A 22,015-nucleotide genomic window follows, 5' to 3' on the forward strand; every position below is an offset into this window, starting at 1 on the left:
TGACTGGCTTTAAGAATGTACACATGTAACAGTTACTGGGACAAGAACTAGCCCACATCTAGCAACTTCGAGTGTGCCACAAGGATTACTACCCAACCCACTCTTGTGTTTGATGTACAATGGCCATTCACTAAACAAGTTGAGTTAATTTATAAAAAAGTGTTCCATTATAAGTAGAAGCTTACAATTTTTTATACATTTCAACATAATCTCCATGCAATGATACCATTGACATGGCAGCTTTTGAGTGCCTTCAGCATAAAAATCTTTAAACCGACTTTATAAAAAGTGGCTCGCTGCAATTTTAACCTCATCATTATCACATTCATCTCGGAAACTCCTTTTTAAAAAGTGGCTCGCTGCAATTTTAACCTCATCATTATCACATTCATCTCGGAAACTCCTTTTTAAAAAGTGGCTCGCTGCAACTTTAACCTCATCATTATCACATTCATCTCGGAAACTCCTTAACAGGCCCAAAATGAGATGAAGTAGGAGTCAGATGACACAAGATCAGGATTGTGGGGAGGATGTGGTGGCAATTCCAAATGGAATTTGATGATTGTTTTGTTGTTTTGGCTGCTGTATGAGGCTTAGCATTGTCTTGGTAAACATGGTGGTCTTTAAACATTTTGATTTGACATTTATTGTTTCATCCTTCTTAACCTGTTTTAAAAGTTTACAGTAGGTGCTACTGTTGGCAGTGGTACCTTTTTCATGATAGGAAATGGTGATAGGCTCATAGACTGACATGTTTTAAGGAATTCATCACATTCTCCATTATGTTGAGAAAAGTTCTGCTTCAACCATGTTTAAAGGTTCTCACATCAACAGGTCTACCTGATTTCTCGGCATCAACAATATTTGCCCCATGAAGTTACTCGTCCTGCCCTTGCTAAACAATTTTCCCATTTGTAAACATTTTGCTGTCTAAAACTGTCGTCTGCATAAACATCCACTGTTCTGCTGTAAATCTAACAAAGTTTAAACTCTTCACATAACAAAAACTTGATAACTGATTTGAACAGATAACTGCTCAATTTTGGAACATGGTTCTTGGTAGGCTATTTTGAAAAATCTCTAAAAAGGATCACATGATTTCCACAAAGAAACTATGTGAGTCCTCAGTAGAAACTATTTGAACTTTAAAACAGTTAGGCTTCTACTCATAATTGACTCTTTTTTTTATATATAAACTCAGTGAATGCTGGGGTAATAAATGTCGTTGCGCAGAAAATTTATTTTTATTTAACATATAACAACAGTTACCATTTTTTTCAAACTTCATATTATGAGGAAAGTGTTTTGCACAGTTTAAATACATTAGGAGAAAAAATAAAATAACTAAAGGTTTTCAAACTGTGTCAAACTACCGTAACTTTCAAACTTCATATCATGAGGAAAATGTTTTGTGCCGATCAAATTAATTACGAAACAAAATAAAACAACTATAAAAGTGTTTAAATGTAAATGTGAAATAATTAGCGAGTAGTAGATAAATTATGTCTGTTTTGCTATGATTACAATAACAGATGATTTGGTAATGATAAAATTAATACGAACTTGAAAAACAAAATAAAAATCCTGAATATGTTGAATTAATAATAATTTGTGCATAAATGTGTATGTGTATAAAAATGGTTAGTGTTCCACTAGAACCTATCCATCAAAACTTTGAAAACAACAATACTGAGGTCCTCTCGATACTGGTACAAACGTAAAAATAAGATATCAGACTGTCTTTGTCTGCTACTTTGTCTGACCAAACGAAGAAAGAATGTAGAGGCTATTCCTGCTTGAGATAATACAATGGTACACATAAAAAGTATGAACCTTTACCGATTTAGAAATTGAACCTTACAAAACACCGAAAATTGAAAATAGAAATTTACGAAAACACAAAAATGTATCGTGTTTCAGAGTTAATAGTTTCAATTCATATGTCTTTTAGCGTGTGAAATCAGGAAAAGGGTGTTCCTATACAGTATATAGTAAAAATAATAAATTGTAAAGGCCTTCGTAGACTCGTGGTTAGACTATTGAATTACAAACCTGCGGTTGCAATTCATGAGTTCAAATCCAGCAGGATATGAGATTGTAATTCCACCATCTTAATAGCTATTGCCGGACATACAGACACAAACTTTGAGATTTATATATAGACTAGCTGTGCTGCCCGACGTTGTCCGGGTATATAAAATCAGCTTATAAACAATGAAAAGTAATGAGAGTTATCTGCCACTTGCTATTAGCCTGGCACATTGCCAATGGAAAATTTGATTACGCTTAATAATGGGAGCTATCAGCTTCTCGTAATGTTATGTTATGAGCCTGCGTGGTACGCAAAGCCGTTGGGTATTTGCTGCCATATTGCTACATATATCAGCTAGTGAAGAAATCGATATCTGTTGCCTTGCTGGTATGGTGCCAGACTTGCGAATGGGAGGGTCTGAGATCAAATCTTCTTCGGTACGGATTCTTTATTCCAAGATTTTAATAGCTATAGCTAGACATACCGAAAACAGACGGACTTTGAGATATATAATGTATATATAGATTAACCTTAGTTATTAAATGGCCCACATACATGTACATCGATGATGTCTGATTGTCTTAAACATTCTAACTTTTAAAAAATTTGCCGATCACTCTAAAGTGAACAACACAGTTAAGCATCTTTCTGACATTGAATATCTTCAGAATAATCTTAACAGACTGAATGGAAAACTCTGATGGAAAACTGGAGGAATGGAAACAGACCGGATGGAAAACTGGGATATGAGAGTTAGTGCCAGCCAGTGCAAATCTATGAGTAATGGTAAAACTTGTTGAGAAACACTGCATTACGCCTTAGTGAACACTAATCAACTAATTGTTTATTTCATGCTATGATCTGATTGGTCAATTATTTTATCTCACGTATTGTCTCACAATAATCTCGTGTATTCATATATTCCGTTTCACGTTTTATGTTCTCAAAATAAAGTCAAGAACCACGAAGAGTTTATCAGGTGGGCTCTTCCCAAATAGAAAATATTAGTCATTCACCAGCAATTCCACTCTCTGCCACCAGCCAGTGACCTACCATTGATTCATGACTACTTCAACAGGCTATGGGCCCAGGGCCAGTAAAAATGAACTACTGTAGAGACTGTATTTCAATGGTGACATGAATTGCTACGACATTTGGGAAACCAGATTCCTTGCTCACTTATACATTCATAATGAATTTGTTCATAAGTCAACTTTGCCAAATGGAGATGTAGATAATCATACAGATTTTGATAAGCACAATAAATGAGCCTACGCTGAGTTAGTTCAATACATAGATGAAAGCTCTTTACAACTTATCATGCGAGATGCTAGTAACGACGGACGTAAGGCATTACAAATCCTTCATAATCACTACATATCCACTGAAAAACCAAGATTATTAACACTGTATGAACAACTCACTACCGCCGAGATGAATAAAGCTGAAGACATCACAGGATATCTAATTCGTGCTGAAAATTATGCAACTGGTTTGAAATCAGCCAATGAAATGAACAGTAACAATCTGATAAAAGCCATGATTTTGAAAGGCTTCCCTTCTTCTTATCAATCGTTCATTGTTGTACATACGCAACTTGATGAAATTGAAACTTTCGCTGAATTCAAAGCCAAACTCACAAATTTTTATCAACAGCAAAGAAGCCAACCCGCAACTGCTATGATTGTTAACACACAAAGGCCAACAAGGAACCAAAATCCTTCCAGAACATTCTCTAACTAGAAACCAACAAAATTCTACAATATTTCAAGTCAAGTTTGTCAAACATGTGGACGAAAAAATCATAACGCATCTCAATGCTACTCTAGAGATAAACTGAAATGTGGGCACTGTCATCTAAAAGGACATGTAGAGATAGTTTGCCGCAGAAAGAAAAGAGAACAACAGTTCATGTCAAATACTGCCAACGCAACACATGATGAGGACGACTCATTTGCATTCAAAATAGATGCATTCAACACCACAAACCCTTCATTCCAGGATTCCAAATCATTCAAACTCATGGTAGACTGTGGCACAACAAGCCATGTAATAAACACCAAAGAAGCTTTCATCGACTTTGACCATCCTTTCCAGCCAACAAAGCATTTTATTGAGATGGCCGATGGCCACTCATTAAATGAGATCATCAAGGCTCGCGGGACCGTCAAATACACAATCATAGACAAGCAGAATCAGGGGAGAACCATGTTCCTCAAAGATGCACTCTACGCCCCAAGCTTTCTTCAAAGCTTATTCTCAGTACGTGCAGCCACTGAATGCAGAGCCAAAATCTCGTTCTCACCAAAAAGAAACATCCTAGTTGCAAGAAACACACAGTGTCCCTATCATAAGCGGTAACTGGACTTTTGGGCGACAGACACTTAGGCGACACTTTTGGTTCGAAAGGCGACAACTTCAGACAGAAAGGCGATACGGCAGACAAACCGGCGACAATTCTAGACTAAAAGGCGACAAATTGGTTTGCTGTTTGGTTGAAGGCAAGGTAATGTACTGACAAACTATGAGATGCTGTCGTTGTGTGCAATGCTTACGTATATTTTTGAAACGTAGCCTTAAAAGTGTTATTGTTTTTTTACAGACTTTTTTATAAATCGAAATTGCAACATGTATTTTTAAACGCCATTGGTGGGATTGGGATTTCTCTGATTATGCTAGCCCAGACAATTAACAAAATATTAAAGTTTTTTTTCTAAAAAGGCATTTAGCTTATTCAATTAAAACACCAAAACTTGTTTTTGTATCAGCATGTTTGTTCAAAACTGTTCGAAAAGTCACGTTCTCGGCTGAATTGTCGACAATCTTGTCTCTGATTATTAAAACTTTAGAGTTATCCCTTCTTTGATTGTTGAAACTTCAGAGTTATCTTACCTCGAGAAGAAATAGTTTTATGGTTTCGATCGTCAAAATTCACTCGCTGGGAGAAGAGTTTGCTCTTTGTGTGAGATGAAAAGACAATTCCCTATTATTGTGATTTCTCATTTACTTGTGGAAATAATGATTTCCTTATCCTTGTTTCTTTACAATTATGATAATAATTCAATGTCATTATAATGCAGACTCAATAGGCTAAATTGCGGTTCACACTGATCTAAGTTTGTTAAGATTTTATTTGAGTATGAAGAATGAAGGCTTTTTCTGACAAAGGTGTCTAAGATATATCCATATTTTACTAACTTCTGCAGCTTGTTGCAAGAAGACTAAACAGTATCACAGAAAGCTTATGGAGAAATGATCCATTCCAAAGCATAGAAATCAACTGGCCCTGATGCCATGTTACCCTAGAGTCACTTGAAATATTTGACCGAATTACCCTTGTCACAGATCCCGATGGCACACACAACCTGTAGTTTAAGACAATGAGGAGTGATCAACACCTCAAAGACCTTTGTGGTATATACTCAGTTGCAGGTTAATGCTGCCATGTACCACATCATGTACTATATTTTGCATTTTAACACGCACTATGAATCTTTTTTATATGCGACTATTTTAACAAAGGACAGACTTCAGAAAAGATGGGAAGATATTACATAGACAGCCATTGGCTTGAACTTCAATAACAACTTTATTAAATAGTGATGTAGGGAATTTCCTGCAATTATTTTTGTGTATGATTAGAAGTGCAAGTGCATTCGAGCACCTGCGAGTCACTGTGTACAATTATACTCCTGTAATTCAAATTATCTTTTCATCTAAGTTTTAGAATTAGTAGAAAGTAATATTCAGTTGCCAATTTATAACCGTGAACCTGATCTCGTCATTCTAGATAGGAAAGAGAAGTTCTATTGCTAGATGGGTTTATCTACATACATGGTATCAATCAGTATAAAGTCATCGTAAAAAAAATTAATGCTGTAAACTATTGATATACGTATTTTTGAAAGTTATATATGATAAAAATCAGCTTTACTATTTGTATAAATATACCAAAAAGCAAATTTATTAAAATGTATAAAGCTAAACTCATATGTATGTATTTATTTTCATACTGCAATCAGAACAAGAATATACATTAATTTGAGATCTACTACTGAGGGTCCTAATACATGATACATGAGCCAAAGGTAGTATAATGACTCATCAACAGCGGTATGCTAGTGACTCAAGAATGCATCGCTTCAAAGGGGTTGAAAAAGTTGGTACCTTTATGATGTCATAAATTAGGCGGTAAGGAATCTCAGACTCATGCCACACTGATAAGCAACTTGCCTGTTTTTCCAAGCATTCAAGGAAGGAAGTGAAAAAGAAAATAGTGACTGGCTAAATGACTTCTGAGCGTGTTAACAGACTCTAAAGTTAAATTTGTGGAAAAGGATGAACAGAAGAATATTTGGGTGATTAAAGACAGATTAATCTCAGCAGTTTTTTAAAAATAATAATTATCTCAATTAAATAAATATTTGGTACATTCATTAATACAATATGAAATTCTACTGTGTGTAAAAGAATAATGTAATCAGATTAATGAGGATATAAGCAGGTAATAGATGCCAAGGAAATAAGGTGGAGCAATGCGTAAAAAATATACTAATGCAAGATTTCCGATCTGGGCATCAATAAAGTTGGTGTCTTGTTAGTGTTCACTAATAATTCACAACAACATAACAGGCCATAACAGGATTTAATATTTTGAATTAATCCTGCCCTCAGAATTGTCGCCTCAATGTCCAGAATTGTCGCCTGTTTGTCCGCTGTGTCGCTCTTCCGTCTGGAGTTGTGGCCTTTCGAACCGAAAGTGTCGCCTAAGTGTCTGTCGCTCTATTGACTGTCGCCCAACCGTCCATAATTCATCATAAACAAAGGTAGACTGTTCATCCCACAAACAAACAACAGTGAGAAACCGAGTTCTGCCTATTTAACGAAGTCACTTGATGAATGGCATAAAACTTTGGAACATGCCAATCGTGAAGACAAAATCAAACTACAGGAAGTGACCGATGGCATGAGAATTGCTGATCACACAAAAGACCTGCATCACCTGCTTAGAAACAAAGATAACCAAACAACCACACAAACAAGATGAACAACAGATCCTTGCTACAAAGCCTCTCCAAAGAGTATATTCAGATCTCTGTAGACCGATATATCCGACATCTAATGAAGGCCACAGATTTGCTATCAACTTCATGGATGAATTCTCAAGCATGATACACACATACCCACTTCCTCACAAAGATGATGCCACAACAGTCCTGAAACAGTTCATCACAGTTGTTGCAACAATGGGAAAAACCCAAGAGCTTTATTCAGATGGAGTAGAAGAATACATTGGTGCACCTTTCACAGCCGCATTGAGAGAACATGGAATCAAACACACCACCACAGCCCCATACTCATCTTACCAGAATAGTAAAGTTGAAAGATCCTGGTGAACACTCATGGAAAGCTCAAGAGCGATGATTAAAGATGCAAACCTTCCTAACAACTTGTGGCCCTATGCACTTTGTCATGCCGAATACATCCGCAACAGAAGTTATCAGAGACGAACCGGGTCAAATGCTTTTCAACTGATCACAGGTATCAAACCAGACATGAGGAAGCTTCATCTATTTGGCTCATCATGCACCTACTACTCAGAGGGTCTCAAACCGAAATTACAGAAACAAGGCCAACCTGGTACCTACTTAGGTATACACACAACAAGTCAGAGTTATAGTGTTGACAGAGAGAAACACAAGCATAACCTCAAGAAATCCTCAGATCCATAAAACTGGAGCCTCAAATATGGATGACAATTTAATTGAAGAACCAACAAATATCAGCGGAAATGACACACTAAATGATTTCATATCACAAGAACCTAAAGAACAAACAAATTCCAGTAGATATGGGACACCGACAGATGATGTCTTGCCACAAGGACCTGCTGACGGAAAAACAAAAAGCAGAAATGGCACACCAAAAAGACTGGTATCAGACTCTTAACAAGAATTCCTGACATCAAATGGATTCACTTCAAACTTAAGTGACCCATGTATCTATACAAAAGCTGATCTCAGAAACCAAATTCTGATCCTGTTCTGGGTCGACGACATCATCATTGCGAGCAACAAACCAACAGTGATTGGCTATGCAAAGAAGCTTCTGCACAAGACTTCACATGGATGACCGAGGTAGACTCGAATGGTTCATCGGCATTGACTTTTCATTTGCTGAGAAGGGGCATTACCACATGAGCCAAGAGAGGTACACAACCGAGATCTTGCGCATATTCAAAATTGAAAACTGCAAACCGGCAGCAACACCCGCTGAGAAGGGAATCTAGCTACTATCTAACAATAACACACGATACGAAGAATTTTCTCTATAGAGAAGCCATAGGCAGTCTTTTATACCTCATGATGGCCACTCGACCAGATATCTGTTGGACAGTTTCCAAGTTATCCCAATATTTGAACAACCCTGGGAAACCTTAACTCGAGGCACTGAAACGCTTGTTTCGATATATCCAAGCAGCTAAACACTATAAACTGACGTTTACACAAAGTCATGGAAATTTAACTGGCTATTGTGACTCCGACTGGGCCGGAGACGAAGAGTCCTAAAGATGGACTACTGGATATATGTTCATACTCGGCAGTGCTCCTATTAGTTGGAGAACCAGGAAACAACCGACTGTCGCACTATCATCGTGTGAGGCCGAATACATTGCTCTTGCTGAAGCTGTGAAGGAGATGATTTACCTACGTGAATTCTGTGTATCACTAAGACATTCTATTGCTCAACCACCGAAAACACTCAGTTACTGTGACAATCAAGGTACTAGATAGCACTCACAACAAAACGTCCAGGTCAGATGAGCCATCAGATGAAGTCAAAGCATATAGATGTACGATATCATTTCATCCGCAAGTGTGACGACGCTGAATATCAGTACATACCAAGTAGCGATAACCTAGCCAACATCCTGACGAAGCCATTGAGGAGGTACAAGACCAGCACCTGACACAAAACATTGGCATAAACATTGCGGAGGCATGTTGAGAAACAATGCATTATGCCTCAGTGAACATTAATCGACTAATTGTTTATTTCATGTTACAATCTGATTGGTCAATTATCTTTTCTCTCATATTATCTCACAACGATTTCGTGTATTCACATATTCCGTTTCACGTTTTATGTCCTCAAAATAAAGTCAATAACCACGAACGAATTTATCAGGTGGGCTCTTTCCAAATAGAAAATATTAGTCATTCACCAGCAATTCCACACTCTGCTGCCAGTCAGTGACCTACCATTGATTCATGACAACTTCAACAAAACTAGTTTTTTTATACTAGTATTAAGTCTCCAATAGCATATACGTGATAGAATAGACTCGTTTAAATCTCTAGGAGTGTAAATTGAGAATAGCTTGACTTTGAGGCAGGTACAAACAAAATCGCCAAGAGAACAACAAAACTCTTCATAAGTTAACACGCTCGCTCAAAGAGGTTTACCTCCACGCTCAAAAGTCACAAATAAATAAAAATTCTCTCTATAGCATAGAACCTCGTTCAAAGAAAGAACGTTGATAGGCAGTTCAACAGATTAACAGTCGCACTTATAGGTTCACCAAATACTTGTGATTGACTTGGAGATAGATACTAAAAACTGTCAACGTGTTTTGAGCACAAAATTTTACCAGATTTGAAATTTTTCATAGAATAGTGGCACAGGAGGTGGCTATACCTCTAGAATGTCTGTACTCCCATTACTCTTGGAAGTATAAGCATACCTGCCAACTCTCACGCATTGGGCGTGAGACTCACGCAATCGCCCCAAAGAAAAAATGGAAATGCGTGAGATTTTTGCCCCAATTTCCACAATTTTATATATACTATCATTGATACATCAATTGCCCCAAAACCAAATCTCACGCATTGCCCCACTCGTGGGTTGGCAGGTCTGAGTATAAGTTATCACGCTATGGTGCAAACGTTGGTCAGAAAAATATCAACATCAAAAATAAGTTCTATCTCAACATAATTCATTGCTCATTATACAAAAGACATCATGATTAACCTATATTATGGTTGCCATGGCTCCGTTCAAAGTACAGCCCATGATCATGAACCATCAAATTTCACTATAGAGCATGTAGGACTAAAGCCATATAACTGTAATATTACAATCACCAAAACCTGATTGTATTAACACTATTAATCAACGCAATGATGTTTAAAAAGTGAACGCATAAACATTCAAAAATTTTCCAGTTGAAGGTTGTCCTTACTATACGTAATGTGAAACTAAAGCGTGCTCTGTTACTACGTACGAAGCAACTACACTGTAAGTACATTTCTTTGGTCCCGCAAAAAGAGAGCGAATCATAAAACGTGCAGCCTGTATTACCTTCGTTAATAAATAATTCAAAAACGATTTGTTAATAGATCTATCGCAATACGAATCTAAGAGCTATGCGAACTAATCCTTAGACTCCTGAGCAACGCTCAAATTTTGATAACAGTATTGCCATTGGACAAATTCTTCGTACTAAAATTTCATTGGCTAAAACTATAAGACCATAGTTTTGATACTAAAAGGCCGGTTTCCTGGCACCTACAAGCTAAACAATTTTGCATGGGCGGCAGGGTTATCTAATAAATAATAACCCACCATAGTGTACACTTCTTTTCGTTGAGCGAAGCGAATAGGTTGGCGACATGTCTCACGCTTCTTTCAACGCAAGTGCTTTCGACTTTGAAAAGACTGTACTCACGCAAGATATGCTAAATTTCATTACTAACAATTACAAGCTCAGTGTTTGGGCTTCAGCGGTATACGTGGTTGTGATATTTGGTGGAAGATGGATAATGGACAGAAAGGATAAGTTTGGATTGAATTATGCATTAGCACTATGGAGTGGTATGCTCGCAATTTTCAGTGTCATCGGGACTGCTAGAATGTGGCCAGAAATGTTGCACGTTCTTCAGCACGAAGGATTTTATAGCTCCGCTTGTATAGCGGGCTACATGGAGCATTCAGTAACACAGTTTTGGACAGGACTATTTGTTCTGTCAAAGATTATTGAACTAGGAGACACTGTGTTCATAGTGTTGAGAAAACAACCACTTATCTTCCTACACTGGTATCATCACATCACCGTGTTGCTATATTCATGGTACAGTTTACGAGAAGAGGTTGCTTCAGGACGCTGGTTCATTTGCTTAAACTTTGCTGTTCACGCTGTCATGTACTCGTACTACGCCCTTAGAGCTCTCAAGTTCAGAGTTCCGAATCAAATCCGAATGATCATCACTGCACAGCAGCTGATCCAAATGATCATTGGCTGCTTTTTAAATTTTTACGTTTACTCGATTAAAAATGAAGGACGATTCTGTCAGATATCGTATGAGAACATTAGATTGTCTTTCTTAATGTACTTCAGCTACTTCATTCTTTTTGCCAAGTTTTTTTATGATACGTACATCAACCCTACTCCACGACCTGCACGTTTGATTTCAGAAGAAAAGCGACGCATTGCAAAAGCAGAGCAGAAGGCTGACTAGCATTCTGTTGTCGCTAAATAGCCTTGCACGGAAACGATAAGTACAATATAATATTTGGTATTACTGCTTACCAGTACTTTCATTAGGCAAATTTTTGCAATGACTGTCATGCATTGGGCTGATGTCAATCAACCTGTAGCTACGCATTCCATTTATGAAATATGGTTTTGTTCGTGGTCTACATATTTCTTCATGTAATTTAAATTTGCTTTTATAGGTTTATGAAATTTGTTTAATGTATCATCATACCCTGTTACCCTTATTTACAGAGGTAGCATGCATCTTCAGTGCTCAGGCATTTGTTGGCAGCTAAGTTTTTAAGCAATTCTTTTCATTTCGAGTGCTTTAAAATAAAATATAATATTTGTATTTCTTACTGCGCATACATTGACTCAATAAAACCATAACAATAAGAGAAAACAAGTAAGAGCCACTGATAATAATGGTCAGTCATATTCACACATGATAGAATCTAAGTCTTCATTCTAATGTGTGGCTCCGTAAATATACACCTAACAAAAGAGGTTTGTCGTACAATAGCTTGTTCGGTAGACTGACACAATGCCATTTTTGACTGCCAATATTTCTTGTAAGTTTTAAGGCAATAATGTCAGTGACTTGGAAGTAACTTCAGTGGACAGTAACAGATCTTACGGTCTTGTAGTTTTGTCTGTTCATTGTTCTGCAAAATACAGAGATTATGTAGCTTTTGAACAAGCATCTAGGGACATTGTAGTTACGACAAGGTTATTAACCAGACCATCATTTGTTATCACCTGAGAATGTTTGTCTAAAGCTAACATAACTGACCTTGTGTAAAGTCCGAAGTTTGTTGAATAAGCCATAGACCATTTGCTAAGATAAGGCGTTATAGAGGGAACAAGCGAAAGATGAACAAGATGTGCCCTCACAAACCCACACAAAGTGCCAAATAGTTGAACCTTGTACAAATGACCTTTCACCTAAATACTCAAAATTTTGCATTTTTCCATTCATGATAAGATAGCTGGTAGAAGAGCTCTAGTAACTGACACCTTACTTGAGCAAATAAACGCCATTTTATCTAGTTTCAAGTAGCGAATACCTATATGTGACAGCAGCTAAGTAGAAAAACTTCAAACTGCTTCAATGATTATGTACTATGATTTTATCAAATAATGAGCAGTGACCTGCAAAACTAGCTAATTTGATTGTTCACAAATGCTGACACGGTGGTAGCAGCACCTCTGGTCATTGTTGTACATACTACTATACATACCTGTACCTACTTGACATACCTATAAACTACTATACATACCTGTACCTACCTGACATACCTATAAACTACTATACATACCTGTACCTACCTGACATACCTATAAACTACTATACATACCTGTACCTACCTGACATATCTATAAACTACTATACATACCTGACAACATTCTGGTTGATTATAGAGTTAGTCAGAGCACTCTTTGGGCCCTGATTTGGCATAAATGTTTTTCCAGTCTTGTTGACAACGTTTACAGGTCTTTTATAATGCTTGCCATATGGGTCCACAGAGTGCTGTGGGTATGTCTCGAATGTCCCCGCTTTGCACCCAGCGGGCTAAAATCAAAACCAAGTGGTGACTGCTCATTCTACCGCAACAAGTCAAGTATAGTTGTTTAATTAGAAGCAATCAATCAGTTACGAAGGTGTTTCAGTTGTTACAACTACTAAACAAGCGCATAAAAAGTCTGTTAGATACCTTCTTTGCAGGATGACTCGGTCTAAAGGCAACAGCAATCGGTCTAGCAGGAGCTGACTTTTTGGCAGGCGGCAGCGGCTTCTCACTAGTGTAGGGTTTCTCATCGAAGTAGGCTTTGGGATGCATGTTCAGTTTAAATGAGCCTCCTTTCATTTTGGACCTTGACTGCTCTAGTAGCTTCTGCGATAAGCCAATTTCATTAAGGTAAAAGGTTTTGTTAAGACCAAAATGGGCAAAGAATGAAGCTGATATTGGTACAGAGTAGATGTGAATATTGAATGCTAATGCACTGGTACACTTTCTAACTATTAACTTTGTATTTAAATTTGTTTTAAGCTATTTTAGTGTCAAGTTATGCCTTTCAGTAGAATCAAACATTCAACTTGCGAGACTAACAGATTTATAGTGATAGCAGTGAGAGATGAGCAGAATTCTGACTTTCCTGATCTGCCATGTTATTGTTTTATCAAAATTCATAATAGTTGAGAATAGGATAAAGATGAAAGTTTCTCATTTGAAGCTCTAGTTTTTTTCATCTCACAAAATTAAAAAAGTGTAAGTGCTATAATTGTATATATTATAATTGTACAATAATAAAAAATTATTTTTGGTGAATTCTATTTATGGTATGTTCTCTTACTTTGTCATTGAGAGCAACCTGATCATATGGCTCTGTCATATGTTTAGGAAATTGTCCTAGTGTTACATTCAAGTATCCAAAACCAGTTCCCCTTTTTCCGGGATTTGTATAGAGATTTTTGTTTGGTGATTTGTAGGCTGCTCCAGTTTTATTTTGTGCACTGAAGAAGGGGACAGCTCCACCAAGCGTGCCATAGTGATTGCCCAGGCCAGACCTACAAACATTTTGTAAAATAGTAACCAATAGTAACAATCGTAACAAATAACAAACATCTGAAGTTTCTGTCTGATGATGCAGAGGTAACCATATTCATGTAAACATGAATATTGAGAGAAATGATCATTTCTTGATTTTAGGATCACTGAAAGTTTTGATAAATCATTCTGCAATGTACAGAGACAGTACAATTAACATCCCAGCTCAATAATTTTGCTAAATTTGACATTTTCAAATATCTCAATTTCAAGTTACATAGTGAATTAGTTACTTTTTATTTATTCGACTGAGATACATCTAGCAAACTTTTTTGTTGCTATAACATTGTAAAGAGCTACATTGAAGTATGTTAAAAACTGGCAAGCATTTTTATACCAGCAATGAAAAAGCGCTAGGATAGAACAAGTAAAAATATGGCAAAAAAAACATTTTGCATAAATATGTATGCTTACGGTTTTTTGTCTCCGTTGCTTGGAAGAAACGGTTTTCCTAAATTCTTTTGTGACTCTTTCATGCGGTGTTGACGTCTCTGTTTAATCGGATCTGAGTAAGCTTCACCCTCAAACATTCGGACAAATTTATCGTTGAAGTAACCATCTTGTTTAGCACATCGTTCTTTATTTCCTCCAGGTAACACCTGTTTACCTTTTCCAGCAGCCACATTAAATTCTACTGTAAAAGTAATTTGCAACGTACTTCTATGTTTTCAATAAATTTCACAGATTTAGCTTAAATTTTATTCTTTGATTGTTTTGTGTATAAAAACACCAATTACAGTGTGCACACTTGACATGAAATTAAAAACTACTTACGGGCAGGAGTAGCATACTTGTCACCAATTGTGTGGTATTTCATTTCTTGAAATATCCCCATTCTTTCCATATCGGTTTTTCCTCCTTTATCACCCATCTTTTCAATTGATAACGCCAACAACCACTACAAATATTGTTATTATTTTCAATAGAGTTTTAATTTTTTCAAGTTAAAACTTCGATAACTATCCTTAAAAAGATGTTAGAGTGTTTCAAAAATAGGTTGGCAACTTCCATTGCAACATCCATATCGTTCACGTTTAGTACTCCTCTATGCCATTACCGGTAATATAAGTGTGTTGCATAGTATTTACATACGTTATGCCAGTTATAAACTCACCTATTTAGCAGTAAATACAATATTTTTGTATATCTTGTTGCTCGACAAAATATTTCCGACGATGAACAGCTTTATAGTCGCAGCTGTTCAATCCGTTTATCAACCATAATACCTTTCCGAGCCGGTTGCTAAGGATCGCAAACAATAATCGCTACTAGGCCAATGACCGTTCCATATTAGCGACAGGCACCAATAGAGCGCGAGTTGCAACAAAATCAGTCAAACCGGACTCGCTGAATTATAGAAATGACAACTCTTACAATAGAAATTGCTTTATCAGTAAGTACACGTACCGCGGTATCAAGTTGGAAACGAGTCGCCGTATTGTGAAGTCAGGAGCAGCCAACTTCTACATGTTGAAAATCTTCGTCTCCATTCAAATTTACTGTAGTTACATGTGAATACCTGCAGATCATGCCACTCAAGATCTACTCCTTTGAAGGGTGCAATTTTAAAACTGGCTCTAGTTTCAGTGTATATATGTAAATTAATACAATAAAATTTTATGATCACTATAAAATATTAAATGCATTAATTTTCATATGTCAAGCACTACTATAATATACATGTACAATAATTTGTAGTTGGTAGTAAATGTTCAGTCTTGTAATCGCTTTTTCAAGAGCATGGTAAAAAGGCAATTAGCACGCATTGTACGTAGTTTATTAAAGCCTATTATTTATATATGAAAGCCTTTGTCATCAGCTCATATTATGCTATGCATGCATGCATGAGACATGCACAACAGCACCTTCAGTATAATCTTTATATACTGATGCTAGCCAATTGAGAAGATAACTTCTACACCATGTGCAAAAAAATTTTATGCCACATTGACCTAATCTGGTTGAATCACATTTTATCTTTGGTCCATATTATTTTGATTTATCCAGCTTAACGACTTTTAAAAGATGATGGCAAGGTATGATTAAAAGTCTTAGTAGTAGTGATCCATTGACCATTATCACAGACATATATTGAATTGTTTCCTCACCCCGGATACCCCGTATGGGTGGTAAATTCTGCTCTAACTCGGGTCTCCTACCAGAGACCTGGGAGTTTGAGCACTCGCCTCAAGATCTTAGCTGTTCCCAATAGCGCACTTTTCTGCAACTCACCTGAGTTGATTGTTGTTGGTATTTGGGCAAGCCACATTTTATGCGCCGGTGTTATTGCGCCCAGTGCCCCAATGACTACTGGGATTACAGTTGTTCTTACATTCCAGCATTTTTCAATTTCTTCTCCAAGAGGGAGATATTTCTCTACCTTTTCTTTTTCTTTGCTGGCTATATTGTAGTCATTGGGTACTGCTATATCTATTATAGTAGCCCTCTTGTTCTCCTTGTCTATCACCACTATATCTGGTTGGTTTGCTAGGACATGCTTGTCAGTTTGGATGTAGAAGTCCCAGAGGATCTTAGCGCGGTCATTTTCATTGACCTTACCAGGAGCTTCCCACCAGTGTTGTGGTTTATTAAGGCCATACTCATCACATAGACTTCTATACACAATACCTGCGACATAATTATGCCGCTCAGTGTATGCATTCCCTGCTAGCTGCCTGCATCCACTGATGATGTGTTGGATGGTCTCAGGTGCATCTTTGCACAGTCTGCATCTAGGATCGTCTCTAGTGTGATAGATTTTCGTTTGGAGTTGCCTTGTTGGGAGCACTTGCTCCTGGGCTGCCATGATTAGCGACTCTGTATTGGCCGTTAGGTTTCCTTTGTTCAGCCACATATATGTCTGGTGAAGATCGCCAACCTTAGATATTTGTTGGTGGTAAGCACCATGAAGAGGTTTCGTGTGCCAGTCAATTTCCTCATCATCAGAGCGTAGGTCCGTTGTAAGAGCAGCCGATTGAAATTCAGCTAGCAACTTATCTGAGATGGCCATGGAGGCTGCATATGCTTTGATGCTTTGCTCCTCCTTTTTTACTGTTTGCTGTACACTTTTGAGTCCCCTACCGCCATCTTTCCTATCAAGATACAATCTAGTAGTATCAGATTTTGGGTGGAGTGCTCTATGCATGGTCAGCAGTTTACGAGTTGCTATATCTGTTTCTTTGATGGCTTCCTCAGTCCACTTTATTATGCCTGCTGGATATCTTATTACTGGCAGTGCGTAGGTATTTATTGCCATGATTTGGTTCTTGGCATTGAGCTGGCTCCGTAAGACCTGCCGAAGCCGTTTCTTGTATTCGGTAATGGCTTTGTGACGTACCTCGGCTTTGTGGTTGATGTTGCTTTGCATAATCCTCAAGTACTTGCACCCTTCTTTTATATCTTTGATGGTACCATTTGGTATTCTTAGGCCATCTGTGAGCATAGAATGGCCTTTCTTAAGAATTAGCCTTCCACATATCTCAATACCGAAGGTCATTCCGATGTCCTTGCTGTATACCTGAGTGAGGTGTATTAGCGAATCAATGTCCCTTTCTTTGTTAGCGTACAGCTTGATGTCATCCATGTAGAAGAGGTGGTTTATCTTGGTGCCACTCTTAAACTGGTACCCATACTGAGTCTCCTCCAGCATATTGCTTAGAAGGTTTAGGCATATGCAGAAGAGCAGCGGTGATAAGGAGTCACCTTGATAGATGCCTCGCTTAATTTGTACACTCACCAGCTTTTTGCCATTAGCCTCCAGTTCCGTCTTCCATTTGGTCATTGACATCTTGATGAATGCCACAAGAGCAGGGTGAACATTGTACATACTGAGGCACTCAAGTATCCAACTATGGGGAATTGGGTCATAGGCCTTTTTGTAGTCAATCCAAGCCATGGCAAGATTGGTTTGCCTTCTCCTGCTGTCTTGACAGGCCGTCCGATCCACCAGTAACTGATGTTTAGCTCCTCGGGTGTTGCGCCCAATTCCTTTCTGAGCACTGGTCATATAGTGACTCATGTGCTCTTCCAATTTGTTTGCAACTATTCCTGAGAGCAGTTTCCAAGGTGTGGGCAAGCACGTTATTGGTCGATAGTTTTTGGGAATCGGCCCCTGCTTTGGATCTTTTATCAGAAGTACAGTTCGTCCTTTGGTCAGCCATTCTGGATGGTCACCTTGTTCTATTAGGCATTCCATTTGCTTAGCCATTCTAGTGTGAAGTGATGTCAATTTCTTTAACCAGAAGGCTTGAATCATGTCATGGCCAGGTGCGGCCCAGTTCTTCATACGCTGCACTCTGCACTTGATGTCCTCTTTGCTGATGGTGAGTCCTTGCTGAACCACAGTGTGTTGATGGTGCTCTTTAAGCCTCTTCAGCCAATTTGCAGTGGTGTTATGAGTAGTCTCTTTCTCCCAGATGTCCTTCCAGAACTTTGAAGCGCTAGATCGGGGAGGCTCAGACATTGGCCTCTGCAGTTCACCTTTGAACTGGGAATACACTAGAGATGGATTATTGATGAACAGTTTGTTCATTCTCTTGTTATCCCGCTCTTTGGTGTACCGCTTCAGTCGTGCCGAGAGTGCTACTAGCTGCTGTTTGGCAGATTCTAGAGCTTCTATTGTGGCTTCCCTTTTTGGACGCTCCAAACTGTGGTTAGATCTCTCACTGAGCCTACTAACTTTCTCTTAACTAAAATATATATATATATACATATATATATATATATATATATATATATATATAGATATATATAGATATAGATATATATATGTATATATATATATATATATATATTGGATGGTTGTGATGTGTTGGATGGTCTCAGGTGCAAAGATGCACCTGAGACCATCCAACACATCATCAGTGGATGCAAGCAGCTAGCAGGAAATGCATACACTGAGCGGCATAATCATGTCGCAGGTGTTGTGTATAGAAGTCTATGTGATGAGTATGGCCTTAATAAACCACAACACTGGTGGAAAACTCCTGGTAAGGTCAATGAAAATGATCGCGCTAAGATCTTCTGGGACTTCTACATCCGGACTGACAAGCATGTCCTAGCAAACCAACCAGATATAGTGGTGGTAGTGGACAAGGAGAACAAGAGAGCTACTATAATATATATAGCAGTACCCAATGATTACAATATAGACAGCAAAGAAAAAGAAAAGGTAGAGAAATATCTCCCTCTTGGAGAAGAGATTGAAAAATGCTGGGATGTAAGAACAACTGTAATCCCAGTAAGCATTGGGTCACTGGGGTCATTAACACCGGGGCATAAAATGTAGCTTGCCGAAATACCAACAGCAATCAACTCAGGTGAGTTGCAGAAAAGTGCGCCATTGGGAACAGCTAAGATCTTGAGGTGAGTGCTCAAACTCCCAGGTCTTTGTTAGGAGACCCGAGTTAGAGCAGAAACTACCACCCATACGGGTTAACTGGAGTGAGGAATCAATTATATATATATATAATATATACATGTATATATATATATGTCATTGCCTTTTTGCACATGTATATATATATGTGTGTGCGTGCATGCGTGCGTGCGTGTGTGTGTGTGTAAAGAACAGAGTTTCCATTTATCAACAAAAAATACTTGTAAGCTAGTCTGATAAAGAATTAACAAAATATATATAATTGGAATGGGACAGTAGGAGCCTTGACTATCACATAACATCGATCAGATATTACTGAAAGATCAGACTTTGAAGATGATGTGTTTATCTTTTTGTAAAAATATTATTCTGGTGGGAGTGTAATGATAATATCTGAAAATTTCTGTTGATACTAAATAGGTCAAGTACAACTTTCTTTAGCAATGAACATTAGAATGATCGGTGGTAAATGATCACTGGTAAGCACAGTCATTATTTGCTTTTATACTCACCACCATAAAACCAACGCTTAATTGCGAAACACTTAGTACCTCAAATAGCTTTGTAATATATTTATAACTTTATATACAACTTTATATTCTATAGCTTTATATAAAACTAAACAATTGATTAGCTTCAAAATTGCCGGAACACACTGATTAAAAACTCTTTATTGATATATATATATATATATAATAATGTTATCATAAAAATAAATACATCAGAGTAAAATACATATATAGATTTATTAATATATATATATATATATATGTATATACATATATGTATATATATATATATACATATATACATTATATATATACATTATATATATACATTATATATATATACATTATATATATATTTGTATGTCTCATATATTTATCGTATAAATCATATTTAAAAAGTCAAGATTGGTTAACAAAAATCAGACTTTAACTAAACCTATGTAATTGCTATTTGTTCAGTGAGATTTTAAATTAAATGCTCTTGAGTTGACTGTTTGGTCTACAGACAATAAACATACCATATGTATTTTAGTCATTGATACTGCAGCACAAACATGATTTGGTGTGAATCTAATGCTAGAAATGTAATTATTTTTGTGTGATTGTAGTTATCTACTCTTTTTGCAGAGAGGTTGTTACTCTTATTGTAGCCCTTTGAAAGTGAGGGAGCTTATCTATCGATTAGCAATTTGCAACAGTGAACCCAAAGTTTTTACTACCATCATCAAGATGTGTAGAAATGCGTAGTTGCTATTTTGGAAAGCTGGCTTTTATTTAGCTTTCTGTGAGGTGTAAAGCCAAACTGCATTTAACAGCTTGTGTTATGTGGGCCTCTATTAAAAATGATCATAAATAAACTGCAAAATCTTGTAATCTTACTAATACTGATCTAATTGCTAGCTAACAGTCCATTAACTGCCCACACTGTCAGAGAGAAGCAGAAACAGTATTCAAAATATTTAAGGCGAAAGGTCAAACACTGTTCAATTAGTTGTTTGGGTAGCAGTGGCTTATTAACGCAAGACACCAGGAAGGTATGCATTTAGATGCGTGGTGAAATAATCACATTCCGATATGTACTAACATCATGCGTCCAACCAAGGTAGAATAATTTGCGTACTAAAAAGGGTGCCTATGGTTGAAAAGAATCCAACCTCTTTGATCCTATGTAGTATTATACATGTAAGTTGAAAGGGTCCTTTTTTAATTGTCCCTTGTAGCCTTCTTACAGGTTCCAAGTTGTGGCAGTTTTTTGGCCACATGGCTATGTCTTAGCATCTACTGAAAGCTGATATTTTGTCCAACAAAGGCCTTTATGCTTCTTTTGTTGTTGAGGTGGCTGCCTATCACGTCAGATAGGTGAGTAGTATGCAGCACCTGTAGTAGTGAGTAGTAATGCTGTAAGAAACACGCGCATGGCAGATTGTTTGTTTGTTCAGTCTCCTCAGGCTTAATTTAGTGTTAGTGTTGTTGGCAATTCATGGTAAATAATTTGGTGAGGTTAACTGTATAATGAGGATAAAATTATGACAATAGTCAAAATATCGACATACGTACCTTATATAGAACAACAAATCTGTAACTCAGAGTGTTGAATAGCATGCTGCTGTTTGTTTTACACAAGAGCCTTTTACATTCTCCAACATCTCTACTAGTAACATCTCTACCAGTAACATCTCTACTAGTAACATATCTACTAGTAACATATCTACTAGTAACATATCTACTAGTAACATCTCTACCAGTAACATCTCTACTAGTAACATCTCTACTAGTAACATCTCTATTAGTAACATCTCTACTAGTAACATAAAATCTCTACTAGTAACATATCTACTAGTAAAATCTTTACTAATAACATCTCTACTAGTAACATCTTTACTAGTAACATCTCTACTAGTAACATCTCTACTAGTAACATCTCTACTAGTAAAATCTCTACTAATAACATAT

At 37.2% G+C, this 22,015-nt stretch overlaps 2 protein-coding genes across 2 annotated transcripts; one reads left to right on the forward strand and one right to left on the reverse strand.

Annotated features, from left to right (window-relative positions):
- Positions 1–10,601: 10,601 nt before the first annotated feature.
- LOC137396401 (very long chain fatty acid elongase 6-like) lies at positions 10,602–11,919 on the forward strand. The gene has a single exon (XM_068082664.1). The coding sequence runs from the start codon at positions 10,705–10,707 to the stop codon at positions 11,548–11,550; it is 846 nt and encodes a 281-aa protein (XP_067938765.1). The 5' UTR covers positions 10,602–10,704; the 3' UTR covers positions 11,551–11,919.
- Positions 11,920–11,983: 64 nt separating this feature from the next.
- Positions 11,984–15,409, reverse strand: LOC137396392 (cilia-and flagella-associated protein 96-like). The gene is made up of 7 exons (XM_068082652.1): positions 15,291–15,409; positions 14,951–15,074; positions 14,591–14,810; positions 13,923–14,136; positions 13,283–13,462; positions 12,965–13,140; positions 11,984–12,232 (listed from the first exon to the last, which is right to left on the reverse strand). Exons 2-7 carry the CDS (start codon positions 15,045–15,047, stop codon positions 12,181–12,183), a joined length of 939 nt encoding a protein of 312 aa, XP_067938753.1. The 5' UTR covers positions 15,048–15,074; positions 15,291–15,409; the 3' UTR covers positions 11,984–12,180.
- Between the last annotated feature and the right edge of the window lie 6,606 nt (positions 15,410–22,015).

This window comes from Watersipora subatra, chromosome 1, assembly GCF_963576615.1.
Source record: "Watersipora subatra chromosome 1, tzWatSuba1.1, whole genome shotgun sequence".
NCBI classification, from domain to species: Eukaryota; Metazoa; Bryozoa; class Gymnolaemata; order Cheilostomatida; family Watersiporidae; genus Watersipora; species Watersipora subatra.

Excerpts from the sequence above, each read along its gene's own strand:
- LOC137396401 (XM_068082664.1), top strand. The coding sequence starts at position 10,705 with ATGTCTCACGCTTCTTTCAACGCAAGTGCTTTCGACTTTGAAAAGACT.
- LOC137396392 (XM_068082652.1), bottom strand. The coding sequence starts at position 15,047 with ATGGGTGATAAAGGAGGAAAAACCGATATGGAAAGAATGGGGATATTT. Across the intron at positions 14,137-14,590 it reads AGCAACGGAGACAAAAAACC|GTCTGGCCTGGGCAATCACT; the intron begins GTAAGCATACAT and ends AAATGTTTGTAG. Across the intron at positions 12,233-12,964 it reads ATCAACCAGAATGTTGTCAG|AACAATGAACAGACAAAACT; the intron begins GTATGTATAGTA and ends TGTATTTTGCAG.